At 44.1% G+C, this 22,236-nt stretch overlaps 1 protein-coding gene across 1 annotated transcript in view; it reads left to right on the top strand.

Moving 5' to 3' along the window:
- LOC130127922 (vesicular glutamate transporter 1-like) overlaps positions 1-15,075 on the top strand; it is a 28,066-nt gene extending 12,991 nt beyond the window's left edge. Inside the window, exons 8-14 of the mRNA XM_056297637.1 lie at positions 4,769-4,911; positions 6,572-6,721; positions 7,080-7,212; positions 10,027-10,137; positions 11,628-11,755; positions 13,779-13,848; positions 14,780-15,075. Coding sequence (XP_056153612.1) covers positions 4,769-4,911; positions 6,572-6,721; positions 7,080-7,212; positions 10,027-10,137; positions 11,628-11,755; positions 13,779-13,848; positions 14,780-15,075 — 1,031 coding nt within the window. The remainder of the gene's footprint in view (positions 1-4,768; positions 4,912-6,571; positions 6,722-7,079; positions 7,213-10,026; positions 10,138-11,627; positions 11,756-13,778; positions 13,849-14,779) is intronic.
- The last annotated feature ends 7,161 nt before the right edge of the window (positions 15,076-22,236 follow it).

Below are 22,236 nucleotides of genomic sequence, written 5' to 3'. Positions count from 1 at the left end.
AGTGACCCCTGAATAATAATAATAATAATAGTACTGACCATTACAACTACTTCTACTACTGCTACTACCACCACTACTACTATTCACTGTACTTCTACTTTACTGCTAGTCCTACTGTTACTACTATGTTTACATACATTTGTCATGTAGTCAAATGAAGACAATTAGACTGAACTATAAGAAACTGCACATTTAAAAAACATTTTTGTCATCTCAAATACAATTAAAAGTAAACTTGGAGCTTTGGAGGTTTGCGGTGTGCCCGTCATTTCATCTCTAGATCATGAACTCACAACACACATCAATAATTACCTTTTGTTTGATCGGCAGTTTTAATCATTTTACCCTCTGGGCAGGGTCAGCTGGTTAACCCGGCTCCCCAGATTGATATGCCCAGAAATACTCTGATCCAGGTCTAGGGAATAAGTCAATATTATCATTTATCATCTTTCAGTGGTGTTGTCACAGGATTAAATGTGGTGATTGTCATGATACACCATTTTGTTGTCTGAATTAATTATAATGAGAATGTGCTACCTAAAAATTCTCCCAGAACGACATCAGAAATATTTGAAGTCTAGATTTGGCTTGACATTATACTTTATATTGCCAAACAATTCAGTGTGATGAAAGTCAGCTGGATCCTTAAATCTTAAATGTCGTGACCTTCTTAAAATAATGGCCTGAGTCATATTTTCAAGTTTGTTTCAGTTTATTCTGTTTTTTGAAAAACTTGAAGATATGACTTAGGCCATTATTTTATGAAGGTGGCAATGTGATATTTTTGCATGTATAAGCAGATAGTGCGATATGTATTGATATGTTGTAAAATTCCCAATGATTATCACGATAATAATAATTTCATATTGCCCAGCGTGACTGTGACCAGCTTGGCTGCATGGAGGATCAAACTGGGGTCAATTGGAGCTTGACTTCACCGATTACTAAAATCAAATGCATGTGTGGAAACAATGGTTTGCATCCCTATCAGGGAATTTAGGCCTGGTTTCCGGCTTTTTCTCCAGATCTCACAAATCTACAGACACCCTGCCCTATTATTAACATAACTGCATGGCCAAAAGACATGAACGTAACTAGTGGCCATTTTGAAGAAAGAAAAAAAATGAAGGACGACGTGGTTTCCTTCATGAAAGTAATTTGTCTTTTAATTACAATAAGTTCGTGGGCGTCCCGTCTCTACAGACACAAATGGCCGTGTCTGCGGGTGGGAAGCTGGATGTGGGTATGTGTCCTGGTCGCTGCACTAGCGCCTCCTCTGGCCGGTCGTGTCATGCATTGGTTAGTTGTTTGACACCTGTCAGTACCCGTAGTGAGGACGTCATGAGCAGACGCATTGTATGCCGGGAGCTCTTCTGATAAAGAGAGCGAAGTGTTGAATACGTCTGTGTCACGAGTATGATTTAATTCGCTATGTCTGTCGGTCTAATTGGATATATCAAGACAGACAGACACAACACTGGAGACAAGGATGACGACCGTGCTCCTGTAGTTAGATAGATGTTCAAGTTTAGGTAGGTAGGATGGAGAAAACCGGCATTCGGGATTTTCCTGCTTCGCCAAGCCAGCCGTGTTGGGTCCAAGATGGACGAGGTGACTAACGTCTTTCGAGCTCTATGCCAACGGCAAGAGACTCATTATTGGGGACGACTCTACAGATGCTACGAGACAGCGGAGAAGGGCCAGGCCTAACGCTCAGCCGCATGTTACAAATAGCTTCACAGTGTGAGGAGGAGCAGATGTCAGCCATGTCATGCACAGAGAAGGCGGAGACGGACTATTCGTCACATTATGCGGAAAAGTGTCAATTCAACATGGACAGGTTAATATTCATGGGAATTTCGTTGTCTGAAAAGGGCATCGGACCAACGGTGGAGAAGGTGTGAGTGGTGGCAGATGCTCGAGAACCAGAGAATGCCAAAGAGGTGAGGAGTTTCTCAGGACTTGTGGGGTATAGTGGCAGATTCATCCCACAATTTGCAACATTATCAGAGCCACTGCGTCGCTTAACAAGAAAGGACACACCGTTCGTATTTGGATCGCAACAGAGAAGGTCATTCAAGGCGCTTAAGGAGGAGCTAGCTAGAGTTGGCACCTTAGCATATTTTGACAAGGACGCATCAACTAAAGTGATAGCGGACACCAGTCCGGGAGGTTCAGGTGCAGTACTGGTTCAGAACCAACAGGGACAAGAAGTGCCAATATGCTATGTGAGTCGTAGTTTAACTGACTGTAAGAGGAAATACTGTCAGACAGAGAGAGAGGCACTAGCTCTTGTATGGGCTTGCGAGAGACTAACCCCTATGTGTATGGCCGAAGGTTTGATTTGGTAACTGACCATAAGCCATTAGAAATAATATTTGGGCCCCAATCCAAACCTTGTGCCCGCATAGAGAAGTGAGTACTTAGGCTACAGCCATACAATTTTAAAGTGGTACACAACCCGGGCAAACGAAACATTGCCGAGCCATTGTCACAACTGCTGGGAGAGACAGCAAAGCAAGACAGACACACCCATGGCTCAGACGATTACATGAGATTTGTAGCCATAAACCCCACCCCAACAGCATTCACTACTAGAGAGGGGGAAGAGGCCTCTGCAACCGATCCAGAACTAATTGAAGTACGGAAGGCAATCGCAACTGGACATTTTGGGAACTAAAATCTATGCAGCAATTGTGAATGAGCTGTGTGTAGTGGGGCACCTAGTTCTTTGTGGAACATGTATTGTGCTACCCACAACTTTGCATGCAAGAGCCCTGGGGTTAGCACATGAGGGACCTCTGGGGATCGTTGGGACTAAGCAACATCTCAGGACCAAGGTGTGGTGGCCTGGCATGGATTGGGCAGCTGAAAAATACTGTAACAGTTGCCACAGCTGTCAGACAGTGACCAGACCCCGACCCACCTGAACCATTACAACTCACACCATTACCGGACAGCCCTTGGCAGGACTTGGCCACAGACTTACTTGGGCCCCTGCCATCCAATCACTACATTCTTGTAGTAGTTGATTATTACAGTCGCTACTATGAGTATTGACATCATGACTTCCACAACAACAGAGAAGGTTATTGATAGTTTAGTCTATCTTTAGCTGCCATGGTCTGCCTATCTCCTGTAAAAGCGACAATGGCCCCCTGTTCAAGTCAGAGTTATTCAGAGACTTCTGTTTGAACAACAGGATTAAACACATGAAAACAACAGCAAAATGGGCTCAGGCTAACGGAGAAGTCGAGCGACAAAATGCATCCTTGATGAATCAGGATTGCGCCGTCAGAAGGAGTTGATTGGAAATGTGAGCTTAGAGCGTATGTGACCATGTACAGGAGCATTGACCATGCCACAACTAGGGAAGAGCCCAGCCGAGTTGCTCTTTAAACGCAAAATGAGAGGAAAGCTGCCAGAGGTCACGGAGTCACACGCAGACATGGAAGTGCATGACCGGGACGTGGAACAGAAGGGGAAGTCCAAACTATGCAGATGAACCGCGAAGAGCACAGTATTCAGAAGTGGACATAGGCGATACAGTTCTAGTACATCAGGAAAAAGTGGACAAGTTCACTACCCCTTTCAATGCGACGCCTCAGAAAGTCATAAATAAGACAGGGAATCAAGCAGTTGTGAATGTCCAGAGGGAGCATGCTACTCTAGAAACACTACATTTGTTAAAAGATAACCGAACCAATGGATCAACAGAGTCACTCTGTGAGCAGGAGGAGACAAAGGGAAGAGAGGACAGTACAGTGGACTTTGATACATGTACCACTGTGACACAGACAGTACCCACCGACACTAACACGCCAGACATGACCAAGACAACCAGACCTCAAAGGGTTAAATGACCACCCGATAGAATGTCTGATTACGTCACAACCTAATATGTGCATAAACTCTATGGGTGACGTTGATGAGTAGACAATAGATAGTTGATGTTAAAGCATGTTTAAGCACTAGTTGGTTGGAAAGACACAGGGTTGTAAGATGTCTGTGAGCAGAAAAAAAATTCTTTTCGCAATGCCACTGTTGATGACTTTTTTGTAAATTGTAAGTTTGTTTCCAAGGAAAAGGAGGGTGTCATGTATTGGTTAGTTGTTTCAGACCTGTCAGTACCCATAGTGAGGACATCATGAGAAGACGCATTGTATGCCAGGAGTTCTTCTAATAAAAGGAGCAAAGAGTTGACTATGTCTGTGTCACGAGTATGATCTATTGGTCTAATTGAATGTATTAAGACAGACAGACACAACAGGTTGGGGCGCCTGTTCGGGGGAGGAAGGGGAACTGGGGGGAATCCTCCCACATGCTACGTCCCCCTGGCGAAACTCCTCACTGTCAGGTGAAAAGAAGCGGCTGGTGACTCCACATGTATCAGAGGAGACATGTGGTAGTCTGCAGCCCTCCCCAGATCGGCAGAGGGGGTGGAGCAGCGACTGGGACGGTTCGGAAGAGTGGGGTAATTGGCTGGATCCAACTGGGGAGAAAAAATCTAAACAAAAAAAAGAAGAATTTCAAGTGCCAAAGACATTAAACATACAGTATTCTTTACTAATTCATTGAATATCCAAAGAGACGACAACAAGAATGCACGAAATAAAATTGATTGTACCCGTCACAGGACATGCCTCCATCCACGCCTCTTTCTGTCTGAGCTTGCATCTCCTTTTTGACACTTTTCTTCACTCTTTCTGCCTTTACTCCTCTTTATAATCCTGTCATCCTGACCTCTGCCCCCCCCTTGCCCCCCCAGGCAGCTTCGGGATCATGTGGTACTGTTTTTGGATCTTAGTGTCTTACGAGAGTCCGGCCGCGCATCCCACCATCACGGAGGATGAGAGAACATACATCGAGGAGAGCATCGGTGAATCTGCCCAGAACGCCACCCCAGTAACGGTCTGTAAAGATGCTTTTCCTGGTGACAATGTGACATGTAAACCTCGTAATGTCAGCGTTGGTATCAATACCCAAATGGAAATTCGCTACAACCATATTAAACCATATCATATACAGTTGACAGATTCTCCTTTTTACTGCCAGCATATTCCCCAAGGATGACTCAGTATGAACCATTGAGGTTGGGTGAATTTGAAGGAGTGGTTTGTCAAATCAGTGGCAAAACAAGTAGATTTTGTCAGTGTTTGGAAAGTGTATCCAGCTAGATCTGTTAAATGGCTTGTGCCCCAGGTAGCGTAGTAGTGTATTCCATTGCATACCAACACGGGGATCGCCAGTTCGAATCCCCGTGTTACCTCCAGCTTGGTCGGACATCCCTACAGACACAATTGGCTGTGTCTGCGGATGGGAAGCCGGATGTGTGGGTATGTGTCCTGGTCACTGCACTAGCACCTCCTCTGGTCAGTCGGGGTGCCTGTTCAAGGGGGAAGGGCAACTGGGGGGAATAGCGTGATCCTCCCACGCGCTACGTCCTCCTGGTGACTCAACATGTATCGGAGGAGGCATGTGGTAGTCTGCAGCCCTCCCTGGATCGGCAGAGGTGGTGGAGCAGTGACCGGGATGGCTCGGAAGAGTGGGGTAATTGAATGGGTACAATTGGAGAGAAGGGTGGGGGTGCCTTGTGCCAATGATTAAGGTAGCACTAGTGAGGTCTTTAATGAGGTTTTGAAGTATGCAAATAGATGCCAGTGTTTCTTTGGAATGTTGCCAAACTGTCCTGTACAAATGTCCAAGTCCTATACAAATTGCGCAAGGTTGCATTCACAAAGTTTAAAACCAACAAATGTCCACCTTTTTTTTTGTATTTTGACTGAGTCACCAAACAAACATGCTAACATTTCAGCCCGTTAGCCTTCATGAGAGAAAAGGTTGTTGTGGGTCCTTTCAATATAAAATAGGCACCTAATGTAAAGGTAATATCTGCATTTAAACTCACTTATGTTTACTTAGGACACATTCTCCTGATCTTTATATCGTTCTTAATCATTTGATATTCTCATGTGTGAATAACGTATAGTAGAGACTAAGTATTTGCAGTTTTTGTGTTTGTGGATCAAATCTAATTCCTACAGCAAAACAAACAGCTTTGAACAAAGAATTTAGTCCCAAGCGACTGGTTTTAATTTACTTTAATTATTCACAGTCACTTGTGCCAGCCAATAAGTTTACACATACAGGGTATTTGACCCGGTAGGACATACACAAAGGAAATAACATGATATCTCCAAGTCCAAGAAGAGTCCAAGGATGTCTAAGGCGGCAAGGAAGTAGATAGATTCAGGTAATAATAACAATCTTCTGCAACAACAGTTTCATGCAACAGATAGAAAAATCCATAGCTCACCTTTATTGCTATATATTCAAAACTCCATCGCAGTGTGCTGTTTTCTCATAACAGCCCTGTGTCTGAGATGGTTTCAGAGTAACAAGACTTAATTAATTCACACCTGCAAACCAGACCCAAAAAAAATGCCATAAACACCTTTATCAGAAAATGGGTACAGTGACAGAATTTTCTGATTTCAGTAGAAGTTCTGCTATGAGGCGTGTTTTCCTTCCGCAGTGGTGTAACTTGACCCTCTCTTTCTCGTCGATGCAGAAATTCAACACTCCATGGAGAGCCTTCTTCACCTCCATGCCGGTGTACGCCATCATTGTGGCAAACTTCTGCAGGAGCTGGACCTTCTACCTGCTCCTCATCAGCCAGCCTGCTTACTTTGAGGAAGTGTTTGGATTTGAGATCAGCAAGGTAACAAAAATTAGACAAAATCCACTGGCCATATAAAAAAAAAAATAAAGCTGCACTAGAAGCAATAATGAGGTGCTAGAGACAGCTGCCATGAGGCAACATGACAGCTGTTTTTCAACCATTTGGTTCTGAATCCTTCGAGGTATTTTTGTATGATGGCTTTTTTACAATAATGAGGGAAAGTTATCCTTTAAATGGGCATCATACTAAATTAGAACATGGTTGGGGGCCTTGCATCACATCTTCCCAGCGGTGCCCTGAATTCCCGGCAACACTCCTACCCAGATGTGTAAAATCAGTACTGTCCGTTTGTGGACAAACTCAAAAAGATAATTGTTCTCTTCCATCCTTCTCCTAGGTTGGCATTGTCTCTGCCCTTCCTCACCTGGTCATGACCATCATAGTGCCCATTGGAGGCCAGCTGGCCGACTACCTGCGCTCCAATCAGATCATGAGCACCACCAACGTCCGAAAGCTCATGAACTGTGGAGGTGAGACAGGAACAGAACTCACATCCGACTAACATCGTTACAGAGAAATACTGCAACCAAGCATCTCCATCAGGATTAAAACATTGATTTATCACTGAGCAACCTATGGAAGCATTTCATACTGTGTTGAAGACTCTATTCTCTTAGTGGTTGAAAGGAGGAATGAGGCGGGGCTTCTGTCCAATCCAAGCTGGTTAACGAGTGACCACCAAAGTTTAACAGCGACCATTTCATGGTTACGGGATGATTGGCATGAAACCACCCAAAGCCATGACCCCTCACCTCCTTATTATCATATATGGAAGCTTGTATTTAGAGTGACATCAGAATTTATTCTATAAGCATTCCACTTATTTAAGTTGTTTTCAACCAGAGAAAGTGAGAAGTGAGGAGAAGTCCCAGTGAAGTCCTGGTGTTATGGGGTAAACTATATTGGGTCAGCCAAGGTGAGAATCTCCAAGTGGGGTAAATGCTGACTCACTGCGGAGCGGCGGCACTGCTGTGGCGACTATTTTTGAACAACAGTGAAATCGATCGAGTGCTGAGGGAAATCGAGAAGCGTATTTCTGTCACACTGTGGGGAGGAGGTGTCATGCACAGAGGCCATGTTTGATCAGCTTTACTGCAGGTCCACCCCCCTTAGGTACGCATAACAGTCCCATATGATGAACAAATTTCAGTGTAAGATCATTCCCCTTTGAATGGTGTTCTTGTGAATGCAAGATATTTATTTAAACCTTCGCTGATCCTTGGAAAGTTGACATCATGTATTCTGCGTTGTTAGGAGTACAGATACCCACAAACACACTTATACCTGGAGGCTGCTCTGGTATCTACCATCATCCACTGGAGGAAGTGTTGTTCTCCAGGGCACTTGGACACTTGCTGGTGAGAGAGGGGAGAGGCATTTCTGATTTATTTCCGTGATCGTCCCAGACAGTTGAGGGACTCGAATCAGTAACCTTGTGAACACAACCCGGTTTTCTTTTTTTCCCCTCCCTTTTTCGCCCCAATTGTACCTGGCCAATTACCCTAATTTCCGAGCCGTCCCGGTCACTGCTCCACCCCCTCTGCCGATCCGGGGAGGGCTGCAGACTACCACATGCCTCCTCTGATACATGTGGTGTCGCCAGCCGCTTCTTTTCACCTGACGGTGAGGAGTTTCGTCAGGGGGACGTAGCATGTGGGAGGATCATGCCATTCTCCTCAGTCCCCCAGCCCCCGCCCCCAAACAGGCACCCCGGCCAACCAGAGGAGGCGCTAGTGCAGTGACCAGGACACATACCCACATCCGGCTTCCCACCCACAGACACACGGCCAATTGTGTCTGTAGGGATGACTCACCAGGCCTGAGGTAACACGGGGATTTGAACCGGTGATCCCCGTGTTGGTAGGCAACGGAATAGACTGCCACACCACCCGGATGCCCCCATAACCCAGTTTTCTGACCTCCAAACTATGAGCTGTGTGGTTCTGCACTGAGAGAAGCCTAGCGCCATGCTCGGCAGCACATTGTACGGACGGCATACAGAAAGAGTGTTTAATTTTGAATTTATATTTTTGTTGCCCTTAATGTCCTTAAATCGAATCACTGTATTTAAAACAAAACAAAAAACACGTTAATGATTTAGAGGTCTCATTTATCATATTGGCGGTAACGGTACATCTACACCTCAGCAGAGGGACATCCCATACTCCCACTGACCACCGGGAGTGATCACCGGGGGTGATCAAGATTTTACTATTTAAAAGTGAACGGAAGAGCAAGAGGGGAAAGATGGAGAACTAAGCTGCAAAACTGAGTACTTATTTAAAAATCAGTAAGTGAAATCAGGGGTTATTGGTTCTCTGATGTGTCGTTGCTCTCAGCACATTTCTCTCCAGTCTGAAGCGAGTTTCAGTTAAACATCAACATCAGGCGACTGAAGTGAAACGTTGGGTCAGGGCACTAACGACAAGAGTTCACAAATGACTGGATTCACAAATGAAGGTAACTAGGTTACTGGCGAAGTTCAGGGAACTGTTAATATGATCTGGGTTCACAAGAGGGTTCGAAGAGGGTACTCTGAAGTACAGGCAAGTAACTGTTAGAGATGATATACACAAACGGAGCAAGTCAATAAGAGTAGGCTGTAACGATTGAATGATGGAAGTGCATGAGTTAAAAAAAGTGAAGAAAAACAAAGGGAAACATTAATTGAGAGTGACATGAACCTACACAAAAAAGAGACAAACTAACATGGAAATAATATTAGTGTCACGATTAAGAAACTGCACAGAGTGGAAAAGTACAGGAAAGCACAGCCATGGACAGTTCTGTACAATGAAGGACTGAACCTCCGCCTCCGGGTTCTGTGACTGTCATCCAAGTTGCTGTATGGGGAGAGGAGAGCGCTCCTCGTCTACTTCCTCCCATTCAGCTCGCTCAAGCCAGCAATCTTGGGGTTACATGGCAAGAGTATGTCTGTCGCCATTTTACAATGCTGCGATTGCAACTACTCCCCAATCCTCTGTGAATATTAAACATGGCCATTGTAACGCTAGTTGATGCTCATGGCAATTTGCATATGAAACCGATCATGGGTTTCGGTCATTATGCCACTGTATTGTTTATAAGGGTGGGGATACCTGCGGTCAGTTGAGGCTGAAGAGGTCACTTAGATGAGTGAAGAAACGTTTCTCTCTCGATAAACGTTGTGTCCAGATGAACTGGTTCACCTTTGTGTGGTTACATAGCTTATTACTCTGCTCTCCAGGATGATAGTCGGTCGGTCTTTTCACTACTGACATCCTTCGTTGTGTTTTGTGAAACAGGCTTTGGGATGGAGGCAACCCTGCTGCTGGTGGTTGGTTTCTCCCACACTAAAGGTGTAGCCATCACCTTCCTGGTTCTGGCGGTGGGTTTCTCTGGTTTTGCCATCTCAGGTGAGACTATCATCATCATTTATCTTCTCTCCATGCCTATCACAGCTGTTAGCCCACAACCCGTCAGATGTTCCAAAAGAGCTCTCACCGACTGGCAAAAGCTCAGAGTCTAGCAAGGGGTGTACCTTGATGTCTCCATTCAAACGGACATCATCCGTAAACCTGACCTAATTAAGAGGGAGGCTTTGTTATTACGTGTCTTTATCTAGTTGTGTTATATCCTAAATATACTTTTTTTAACGAATTTTGCTGTTATATCATGTTTGATATTAGATTTTTCTGTTTTAATCTAATCTGGTTTTCAGTTTACATGGATAAGATACTCTGTAGGGTGTTACGTTTATTTAAACTCTAGAAGGGTGCACTCAGTAGAGTGCAGATCTCCACCAGGCGTATCTCCCCTTCTCCGGTGCTCGGCCTTGGGCGACAAACCAGCTGAGGAGTGCGCACTCAGCTGAGGTATAAAACAGGTTTTTCAATGGTTTTGAATCACTGCAACCATGACAGGTCCTTGATCAAACAGTCATAAGTGTGCACAAAAGTTAAGAGGCTGACAGGCCCAGTAGTATGGGAGATTTGCAGCGGACAGATACACGCACACACGGACAGAAAACAAGTATTTTTCCTGCCATTATGAGACTCTGCACAGCGCCCAAGCCGATTGAATGGGAAATATGAAGGGAAAAAAAAGAAGTTGTGAATATGCAGCGCTCCAGCTAAAGAAATCTCCCTAATAAAAACGTTTTGCCTGTCAGTCTGTGGATGTGCAGCCTCCCGGGCAGACCCTCGCACGCATGCGACCAAGTCTAATATGAACTTGCGCTTTCCAAAAAGAAAAGGTTTGTTATGCGGCCATTTTGGTCCGACCCTAACCATGCCTTTGTTTTCATAATACGATAAAGCTGGGTAAACCGTTTATGCTCACGCATGCGCAGCTCACATCTACGGTTGAACCCGATCGGGGGCAGCGGCAAGAATATGCAACACTTCCTGCTTTGACCGCCTCCTGGAGGAAGTTGTTCTTTTATAACTATCGCACCTTTTTTTTCGATGATCAAAATTATTTCAATGACTTTTGATCATGTCGGTGCTGAGATCAGCGGTGGCTGATTTGCTGACTTGCGAAATACGGTCGACTTCTCGTTTACTTTCAAGCGTCATACACTGCCTCTGCCCGACCTACGGTGGACTCGGATCAGGTGGAGCAGCGTTGGTGGAGCTCGAATGTGAATGAAGAGAGGGAGTGACGGTAGTGAGAACAAGCGTTTTTCAAAGTTTTTGAATCACTGCAACCACAAGACGTTCTTGAGTCATAACTGTGCCCAAAAAAGATCAGGGCGGATAGGTCCAGTGGTAGGTATGCGAGATTAGCTGCGGACAGATACACACACACACACACACACACACACACACACACACACACACACACACGTGACCAAACGCGCAATGATCATCCTAATGTGAATATCCCGCATGTGCTCCCTCAAAAGGTTTCAACGTCAACCACCTGGATATCGCACCTCGCTACGCTAGCATCCTGATGGGCATCTCCAATGGTGTGGGCACCCTGTCCGGCATGGTGTGTCCACTGATAGTCGGAGCCATGACGAAGCACAAGGTGAAGTGTGATGCTGAGAAGGTTTTTGTGTGTTTACGTTCAGCCATGAGCTCACGAATATTCAACATGCTGTACTTGTTGGTGTCACACTGGGAGAATAATAGATCTTTTTTGGGGAATTGAAGGAAAAGCTCTGATTTTTTTTTAAGTCTGTCCTTATTCTATACTCTGCTCATGTGATACGTGGGTAGGTTTAATTTTAACAGTCATCCATCCTTTGCCTCATATTGGACACGCAACTCCTCCTTGCCATTCAGAGTCCAGTGCGTATGGACAAATCCACAATCTCTGCGCTGTGTTAATAAAAGCCCTCCGTGGTTCAGCCTAAGCTTACATGATGCTACGGCTGTCTATCATAGTGAATTTGAGCGGTTGTTTTAAAAATCGAGTCATTTGGCGTCCTGGTGGTGTGGCGGTCTATTCCGTTGTCTACCAACATGGGGGATCGCTGGTTCGAATCCCCGTGTTACCTCCGGCTTGGTCGTGCATCCCTACAGACACAATTGGCCGTGTCTGCAGCAGGGAAGCAGGATGTGGGTGTGTGTTCTGGTCGCTGCACTAGCGCCTCCTCTGGTCGGTCGAGGGAACTGGGGGGAATAGCGTGATCCTCCCACGCACTACGTCCCCCTGGAGAAACTCCTCACTGTTAGGTGAAAAGAAGCGGCTGGCGACTCCACACGTGTGGAAGGAGACATGTGGTATTCTGCAGCCCTTCCCGGATCGGAAGAGGGGGTGGAGCAGCGACCAGGATGACTCAGAAGGGTGGGGTAATTGGCCAAGTACAATTGGGGAGAAAAAGGGGGAAGGGGAGACATTGAGTCATTGCAGTGTCGATTATTGTCTTCTCCTACAGTGCTACTTCCTGCAACAAAGCCCACCAGCAGGAGTCACTCCCCCACGGTCTAGCAAAGCAAACGCTAGCAGAGAACTTAGCAAATAAAAACGAGTGTTAATTTTTAAAATGACCACTCGGGTTCACCATGATAGACAGCTGTAGCATCACGTTAACTCTGGTAGAACCATGGAGTGTTTTTTTTTGTTTTGTTTTTTTTTTGCTTTGAAAGAGGATTGTTGATTTATCCTCCATTAATTGCATTGACGTGGCACGGTGGTGGTGGTAGCGTGGTCGCCTCACAGCAAGAAGGTCCGGGATTTGAGCCCCGGGGTAGTCCAACCTTGGTGGGTCATCTCAGGTCGTCCTCTGTGTGGAGTTTGCATGTTCTCCCCGTGTCTGCGTGGGTTTCCTCCGGGGGCTCCGGTTTCCTCCCACAGTCCAAAGACATGTAGGCCAGGTGAATTGGTGGTACTAAATTGTCCCTAGGAATGAATGTGTGTGTGTGTGTGTGTGTGTGTGTGTGTGTGTGTGTGTGTGTGTGTGTGTGTGTGTGTGTGTGTGTGTGTGTGTGTGTGTGTGTGTGGGCCCTGTGATGGCCTGTCGGCCTGTCAAGGGTGTCTCCCCGCCTGCCGCCCAATGACTCCTGGGATAGGCTGCAGCATCCCCTTGACCCTGAGAGTAGGATAAGCGATTAAGACGATGGATGGATGGATAATTGCATTGAATTCTAGATAACAAGTTGGAGCTGCATGTCCAGTAGGAAGAAAACAATGGATTACTATGAAAATGAAATCTAACTTTTCACTACATACTAAGCAACGAGTATATAATGGGGATAGACTTAAAAAAATCTGAAGACAAATTCTTGGTTCAAAGTACAGGTATTGAACCAAACACCATATATGTTCAGCCGCTTGCATTGCATTGCGCTTCTGCGGTCGCTCATTCAGCGTCCACAGAGAGGAAATAAAACTGACGGCAAAACCTTCAAACCTCCTGATCTGTGAAGCTTCAAACCACTCGTAGTTTCAATAACTCACCTCAGTCATGCTTCTCTTATTTCTAATCTTAGCCTGGCCTCTATCGCTCAGCTCTATATTTTTTTTAACTTCTCCACGCCTTTTCTCCCCCTCAAATGATTACCTCCTCCTCTTGTGCCTTCCTTTCTTTCTCTATTTCTGGCTGTAGACGCGGGAGGAGTGGCAGGGTGTGTTTCTCATCGCTTCCCTCGTTCATTACGGAGGGGTTATTTTCTATGGTGTGTATATATATAGCTCTCGCTTTCTCTTTTGTTTCCTTCCAGCCTTCTGTCATGTCTTCAGAAACCTGTTTTTGTTATATATACATACACTGAACTAACCAAACTCTTAGGATAACAAATATATTTGAGATATATTTTAGAGGGATGTATTATAATGGGGAGACAGGGTGGCTCAATGGTTAGCACTGCTGCCTCGCAATAAGAGGGTCCCAGATTTGCTCTTTTGTGCTGGGTTTGCATGTTATCTCTGTATTCATATGCATTTCCTCCCATAAACGTGCATGTCAGCCGAATCGGAGACTTTGTTCTGCCAGGTGCATGCTGGGATACGCTCCAGCATCTCCCACGATCATGAAGCGAACATCGGTATATCTGAACAAGTCTGACAGTCTTAAACTCACACAGAAATCTCTTATCATCTCATTTCAAGAGTCATTTACGCATCAAGAACTGACTATGTAAGGTTATTATGATTTAAGAATATTTTTATCTTGAGTTATCTATAGCGTCATTATGTTATTTAAAAAGAGCATTTTTAGAAGTAAAAGTGATTTTTGGGGACAACTGCTATAAGTGGTTTTGTCGAATAATTGCATGATCAAATGATATGCTTCAGACTAGATAGAATATCTTAAAATCAGTATGACGTGTCTCAACATTTCTTGTCTTTCAGGTAAACAAAGTGAATTTAACTTGTTTCAAGAAATCTTACTTAGTTGCAGTGGCAGATTATTTTGCTTGAATATACTAAATTTTGTCTAAATTTTGCTACGGATAAAGTTGAATAAATGAACAAACCCCTTTCTGTAAAGATACTCGTCTTGATTATTCATGATTAGGATGCTGATCTGCCATCGGTGAATATATATTGATGATGATATTCGGGACAGAGCTGATACCATTGAAACGACTCCTCTCCGCTCTGCAGGAGCCTTTGCATCCGGAGAGAAGCAGGCCTGGGCCGAACCGGAGCAACTCAGCGAGGAGAAGTGCGGCATTATGGGAGAGGACGAGCTCGCCAACGAGACCGAGGAGCTGTACCACTCGAACCCCGGAGGAGGCTACGGAGCCATGTACCAAGGAGCCGATCCCAACGGTGGAGGACCTGCGGGAGGCGGAGGGGGAGGTTGGGTCTCGGACTGGGACAAAACGGAGGAGTATGTACAACCGGCTGGCACCAATAACTACCTCTACGGAGGAGAGGAGGAGCGGGAGTTGAGATAGAAGGAATTTAGCCTCGAAGGGGAGCGGCATTTCGACAGAGAAACCACAGATCAGGTGGCGAGGTTTCCTTGTGGTCCAGGGGAACTTTTTGAAGGTTGTGGGGGTTTGGGGAGGGGGGTTTGGGCGGGAACCGTGTTCAGCAAGTCTCAGCATGATATTTCTTACAGAACTTTAATTTATTCACCACTGTCAGAGTGGGACCCAGTGAGGAAGATGTAGGTAAACCAAAAGAGTGGGTATATGTGTGTTCGTTTGTGTACCTTGTGAGACAGACAGGCTCAGTCAGACTATTCATAGGGCTCCAAAGCCTCCTTCCTCAACAGCAGTGGAATTTCACTGTTGCAGAAGATCTGTTTCATGTTTTAGGCTTTTTAGTTTGACACCTTTCTGTCATAATGTGTTGGTTCTACCCAGTGTTCCACAACTGTAATTTCCTTTATGTAAATTGACAGTCTTAAATTTTATATCTACTCTTCTCATTTATATCAAACTCTTTACCAACTTGTAGGCACACATTGACCATATAGCTAAGCTACATGTCTGTTAGCCTGTTAGCTAACAGACATGTTACATGTTAATATCAGTGAAATTTAAATTCTTTAATTCAGTCGTTAACAAAAAGCATCTTAATTGTGCCAATAAACAAAATATTTTGTGCTGTAGTATCAGGATTATCCAGAAACACCTGAGCAAAGTCACTTAATCAGCACAAAGTGGATTTAGACTGATCTCAGTGAAACCGATCTAGTACTGTCATGTTGGTGATTTTCAGGTGCACCATTTTGATCTGCAAGGCCTTTAAATGCCTGCAAATCAAAATATGTTATATCGAATTGTGATGTAATCCACAGAGAAGGATCCAATCAGCAAACTAATACTTCTATTTCATATCAAAGTTTGGCCCATTTGTAGGATGGTATGATGAAGGTTATTTAAAAGGGGAAGAGTTTTATTTTGAATTGAGAAATCTCAATTTTAAAAACGGGGGTGAGTCATCCTAAGGCCTTTTTTTAATGAAATATTTCTGTTAGTGAAGATGTGATCATTTTTGTTGAAACGTTAATTGATGAATTCCAGATAGCAAAATTTCCCTGAAGTAGATAAAGGGTAGTTACGGCATTTTGAAATGGAACACGTCCAATCCGCATCAGGATTCATGTTCTGCAAAATAATGACTGACACGAGGATCCACCAATCAGTGTTCAGCAACCGCACCACTTCCTCCGCCACTGAGCTCTGGTACGCCTCCGAGAGGGAGAGAAGAGCGGCGTTGGTGCAGCATAGAGCAGGTCATGCAAGGTTAGTTGACAGACATGCTGACACTAAATGAATTGTTACAAAGGTGTCGTGTAGGAATTTGTAATACTGATTCACTCTGTCAAGAGCGATCAATAACCTCTTTGTAATTCACAGAGGTGGTAACAGACAGATTTAATCTTGAAGGTTTGTCGGACGGAGTGATACCAACTAAGGGAGGCAGGACCTGCAGAAATTTACAAAAGAAAATTTTCCTTAAGCTTTAACCTACGTGTGATGTGTGTTATAGTAGCCTTGATGGTATGAAGTAGTTATTGTCACTGTTGCGTTGGTACTATTTACCTTCTGAAGTGTCTCTTTCCAGAAAAGCAGTTTTGCTGACGCCGAGGACCCAAAGAGCCCCTGTTGTCTTGACAAAGCAGTCATTTGTCTGAGTCGAGATGATCCCCAAAAACGTCAAAATAATACAACACGAGCCGGTTCTTTACTGTACAGGACATAATTCGACCCAAAAAGTTGACTTAAGACTAAAAGACACCAGAGAGCCACCATTCTCTCTCTCTCTCTCTCTCTCTCTCTGTCTGTCTGTCTGTCTGTCTGTCTGTCTGTCTGTCTGTCTGTCTGTCTGTCTCTGTCTGTCTCTCTCTCTCTCTCTCTCTGTCTGTCTGTCTCTGTCTGTCTGTCTGTCTGTCTGTCTGTCTGTCTGTCTGTCTGTCTGTCTGTCTGTCTGTCTGTCTCTTTCTCTCTCTCTCTGTCTCTGTCTGTCTGTCTGTCTGTTTCTCTGTCTCTGTCTGTCTGCCTCTCTGTCTGTCTGTCTCTTGTCTGTCTGTCTGTCTCTCTGTCTGTCTGTTTCTGTCTCGCTCTCTTGTCTGTCTGTCTGTCTGTCTGTCTGTCTGTCTGTCTGTCTGTCTGTCTGTCTGTCTCTGTCTCACTCTCTGTCTGTCTGTCTGTCTCTCTCTCATAGGCTACACCAACAGAAGTGGAGCTGTGTTGAAAGATCAGCATGTTAATTTAACACATGTATTTAAAAAAAAGAAATGCAACAAAACTCTACAGTATTTTTCGGCACGCCACTGTTCTTTCACTGTACACAAGTATCAAGTATTACAGTATATTTGTTGATAAATGTGAGTTATGTATAGCTAGCTAGCACTCAGGTGGATGCTAAGATGAGGACTCAACATGTTAGGTCATCATGGGTTACAGTTAACAGACGGTTAATTCTTCAAAGTCCGAGAGAGGATGAACATTTAATGTTAAAGGTTTTTACTGTCCTTATTTTTGTTTCGCTTCACCACTTTTTTTCTCCCTGACAGTCCCGTCAGTTATTATTTTGTTTTTCTTTTATTGTTAAACATTTTTTTCTTGATCAACTGCAAAATGTATACGGGAAAACACATGTACATGTGGCAAATGATATTGTATAATAAAACCTAGAGGTGATTACTATATCATTGTTATAGATACCTAATCTGTAGCTGTTGGAAGAATTTCACATCTCGTTTTAAACGGATGAAGTTGGTTTTGCTGTGAAGCAGGATGTGATTCAACCAAATAATACATGTTCCCAGAAGTGAGTTGATCTTTTCTTGCAACAGTCAGTCAGCATTATCTGATTTGCAAAACCCCATCGTCTTATTTGGCCAGTTCACTCCTGTCCCCCTCCTCCACAGAGCCTGGTCCAGACACTTAGGGGACTTCTGAATCCCTCTTCCCGGTACGCTGGGGTCATGTTTCTATCATGCTCTGCTCTGATCTGAGCAGAGGTATCGCTCACCAGATTCAGACATTACACTAGACCAGAGGAAACGAGGGAGGGAAGTTGAGATTTCGATGGCATCTGAAAAAAGGGAGTCGCCACTGTCATCGCAGTTCCCTCAACTGGGTAGTTTTAAAGGGTTATTCATTTTTCTTTTTCTGTTTGTTTGGTTTTTTTTTTACATCCTGTGTTTTATTTTCATAGTTTTTACCATTGTGCATATTGCTTATGATATCATTTTACTCACCGGTTTCATTTTGTAGATTTTGGACACACAACCACCGATGGACTCGGATTCACAACAGTGTGTTATGGGGAAGCTGAACACAAGCCTTCAACTGGTCTTTTCAACACCATAAAAAAAAGTCAGACTGTGTACGTGACTTCTCATAATCAGTGACTTCTCTTTTGTGCTGACAGCATTTTGAAAGGGAACACATCAAATCTGCATCAGGATTCGTGTTCTTCAAAATAATGATTCACACAGTGATCCGGGAGTATGGGGTACCGGGGCAGCTGCTACAAGCCATCCGGTCCTTGTATAACCGAAGTGAGAGCTGTTTCTGCATTCTTGGCACAAAGTCAAACACGCTTTCGGTGGGTGTTGGACTCCACCAAGGTTGGCCCTTGTCTCCGATTCTGTTTGTGATATTCATGGACAGGATCTCAAGGCGCAGCCAAGGTGAGCGGTGTGTCCGATTTGGGAACCTCAGAATTGCATCTCTGCTCTTCGCAGATGATGTGGTTTTGTTGGCTTCATCAGAACGCGACTTCCAGCGTGCACTGGGGTGGTTTGCAGCCGAGTGTGAAATGGCCGGGATGAGAGTCAGCACCTCCAAGTCTGAGGCCATGGTTCTCTACCGGAAAATGGTGGATTGCTCCCTCTGGGTTGGGGATGAGTTGTCGTCTCAAGTGAAGGGGTTCACATATCTCGGGGTCTTGTTCATGAATGATGTTAGGATGGAGCGGGAGATTGACAGGCGGATTGGTGCAGCATCAGCAGTAATGCAGACGTTGTACCGGACCGTTGTGGTGAAGAGGGAGCTGAGCTGGAAGGAAAAGCTCTCAATTTACCAGTCAATCTTCGTTCCAACACTCATCTATGGTCATGAGCTTTGGGTAGTGACCGAAAGGGTGAGATCGTGGATACAAGCAGCTGAAATGAGTTTCCTCTGTAGGGTGTCTGGGCTCAGCCTTAGGGTTAGGAGCTCGGACATCCGGAGGGAGCTCAGAGTAGACCCCGGGGTAGACCCAGAACTTGCTGGAGGAACTACATGTCCAATCAGGCCTGGGAACGCCTTGGGATCTACCAGGAGGAGCTGGAGGGCATTGCTGGGGAGAGGGATGTCTGGAGTGCCCTACTTGGCTTGCTGCCTCTGCGACCCGACCCCAGAAAAGCGGCTGATGATGAAGATGAGATGAGACAATGATCCACCAATCAGTGTTTAGCAACCACACCACCTCCTCTGACACTGAGCTCTGGTACACCTCAGGGAGGAAGAGAGAAAGGCTTTGAATGCAGCGTAGAACAGGTCATGCTAGGTTAGTTGACAGACATGACTAACATACTGGACATTTCTTGTAATACATTTTAACTTGCACGTTTGTTTTCACTTGCAAGTGTGTGATTTAGATAACTGCATTAAATGGGACTTGTTGAAACATGTCTGATGCTCGTGTTCAGTTGCCCCATAAGACACCGCGTTGTAAAGCTGTGTTCATTGGTGGTCCCAGAACTGTAAAAATGAAGCCTGTGAGAACAACTATATCACAACCAATATGCACAATGGCAAAAATGACAAAATTAGGTTGTTAAAAAAAACAAAACAGCAAAATATCCTTTAAGGAGGACTGGACAATCATTCAAAATTATACTTTGCTGTCTTCAATGGCATTTTATTGGGGTGAAATTTGGATGTAACTTGATACAGTTTTGTCTGAATGAATGATAGCTAGAATCTAATAACCAGCATTTCTCACGAAATGAGGTCTGAAATATTTGAGGGATTATTTGAAAGCTAGTTTTAGTTTGACATACTTAACCAAGCAGTTCAATGAGATGAAGCTCAACTGGATTCTTAAATAGGATATTTCTGAGCAGATATCGTGATGCATATTGATATTGTTTAAAGTTCCCTGCGGTTATAATGATAATATTTTCCAAATCACCCAGCATTTTTTTTTTTTGTACTAGGGGACAGGGACTCTCAAGTCTTTTTCTGCCTTCGCTCATCGGTGTCCAAAATCAGGGGGATTATCCTGTATCCATCTGCCAATGAGAATGCCACGGAGGAGGGAGGGAGGGAGGGAGGGATATCCGTTGAGGATACGCATCTGATAATGCTGCGATTCTATATGCTTGCTGGTGTTCTTTTGAGCTTTTCCCATGGTGAATTGTTTTATGAGAAGGGTGCAGACAAAGGGCACAGATAGGGAGGGTGCATAAGGGGGCTTGAGCAAGATGGCGGACGTTTGGTTTGCCAGGTTAGATGAGATCTATGACTGGTGTGAGGAGTCTGCTGGAGACACATAGCAGGTTGAAGCCCTGCTTGAAGTCAAGATAGATGAGTGGCGAAGGACTCTCGCACTCTATCTATTTTGATAGATAGATAGATAGATAGATAGATGGACAGATAGATATAGATGGATGGATAGATTCTTTGTTGTCCTACTTGACAAAATGATTTGCCTCAGCCTGTACATTGAATGAAAAGATCATCCGCACACTCAAATCTGTGCAAGAAACGTTTTTATCTGCGGCCTTGAAGAGGGTCTGGGACAGAAAGCTCGCAAATAAAAAAGATTCTTGCACAGATCTGAGTGTGCGGATGATCTTTTCACTGTTTGCTTTTTTTCCAGCTCCAGCACCTCAGCTACATCTGTTACCGGGTGAGTGGTATATTTTTCTCTATTTTTGTTCTCAGCCGGTACATTAAAACACGCTACAAGCTGAGTTCACATGTAAATATTTACATAAATACATCTATGTTACACAGCTACAACTACTCACTACAAACAGATGTACACGACATTGAGTGGGACGGGGTGACATGGGTACCCAAACTTTTAGCAGGGTATTTTGTTTGGAGTTGCTTGGCGGAGGAGACTAAACTCCGGCCAAAATAGACTATCTTCCAGGCTGTGGACCTGAAATCAGAAATGAAGGACAAAATATAGTCGACCTCCACGTTTCAAATGCCAACTTTATTTGTCATATGCAACAACTACAGTGATTCAAAAAATGAGTTCGAGATGTTAGTATAATATGTTACAGTTTTTAAATGCAAAATAAAAGCAAATTGTTGAGAATAAAAACAGCCTATGAAATGGTTAAAAATGTAGATGCTAGAATAGATACAGAGGACTTATCTCATATAGTAATGTTGATCCTGTAAGACAGATCATTCTGATAAACATTTGAATTGTTTAAAGATCCAGTCCCACATCAAAGAAGGTTGAATCAGTTCATCTGGATACAATGTGTATTGACAGATGAATGTGTCCAGATGAACTGATTCAATCTTCTTTGATTTTCTTACCTGGATTATTGAGCCTGCATCAAGACACCCAGTCCCATGAAAATCATGTTTTCCACGCTTGATGCATTTTGTAACAGAAGGTTTGTTGTAAAGTGAACTTACCCAAATAATTATAACTGCCGTTGTTGTGAAAATGTGACTAAAGCCCCCTGAGAAACTCGCCTCCTGCTTGTCATCATAATTGTACCGTTTTCTGAAAACCAATCTAGGTAATGGATTACATCATCTCACACTCTCAAGTTAGCGAGCTAGCTCGACCTCCCGAGAAGCGGCTGTGTTCAAAAAAGCGGTGCTAAAACAGTTAAGAAAAAGTTAAATAACATCTCTGAAGCTGAAAAAAATAACACCCATATATTCCACAATAAAAAACGTCAACTGAATTAAAGTCATTGCACTGGATCTTTAATTTCAACTTTTCAAAAAAGATTTCAATACTTTTTTTTTTTTTTTTTAGCTGTACCTCGACAAAAATTATCAAAAAAAATATTAGAAACCAAACTGATGTATTATGTTAGCGTAAATACTGTGATGGAATTTAAATATTTAGTCTAATATTTGGCATTTTCGCAAATGACGTTGTTAAAAGTGCCTTGCAGTATGAGCTCA

This window comes from Lampris incognitus, chromosome 17 (genome assembly GCF_029633865.1).
Source record: "Lampris incognitus isolate fLamInc1 chromosome 17, fLamInc1.hap2, whole genome shotgun sequence".
Taxonomy (NCBI): Eukaryota; Metazoa; Chordata; class Actinopteri; order Lampriformes; family Lampridae; genus Lampris; species Lampris incognitus.
This window is presented reverse-complemented; position numbering and strand designations above follow the sequence as displayed.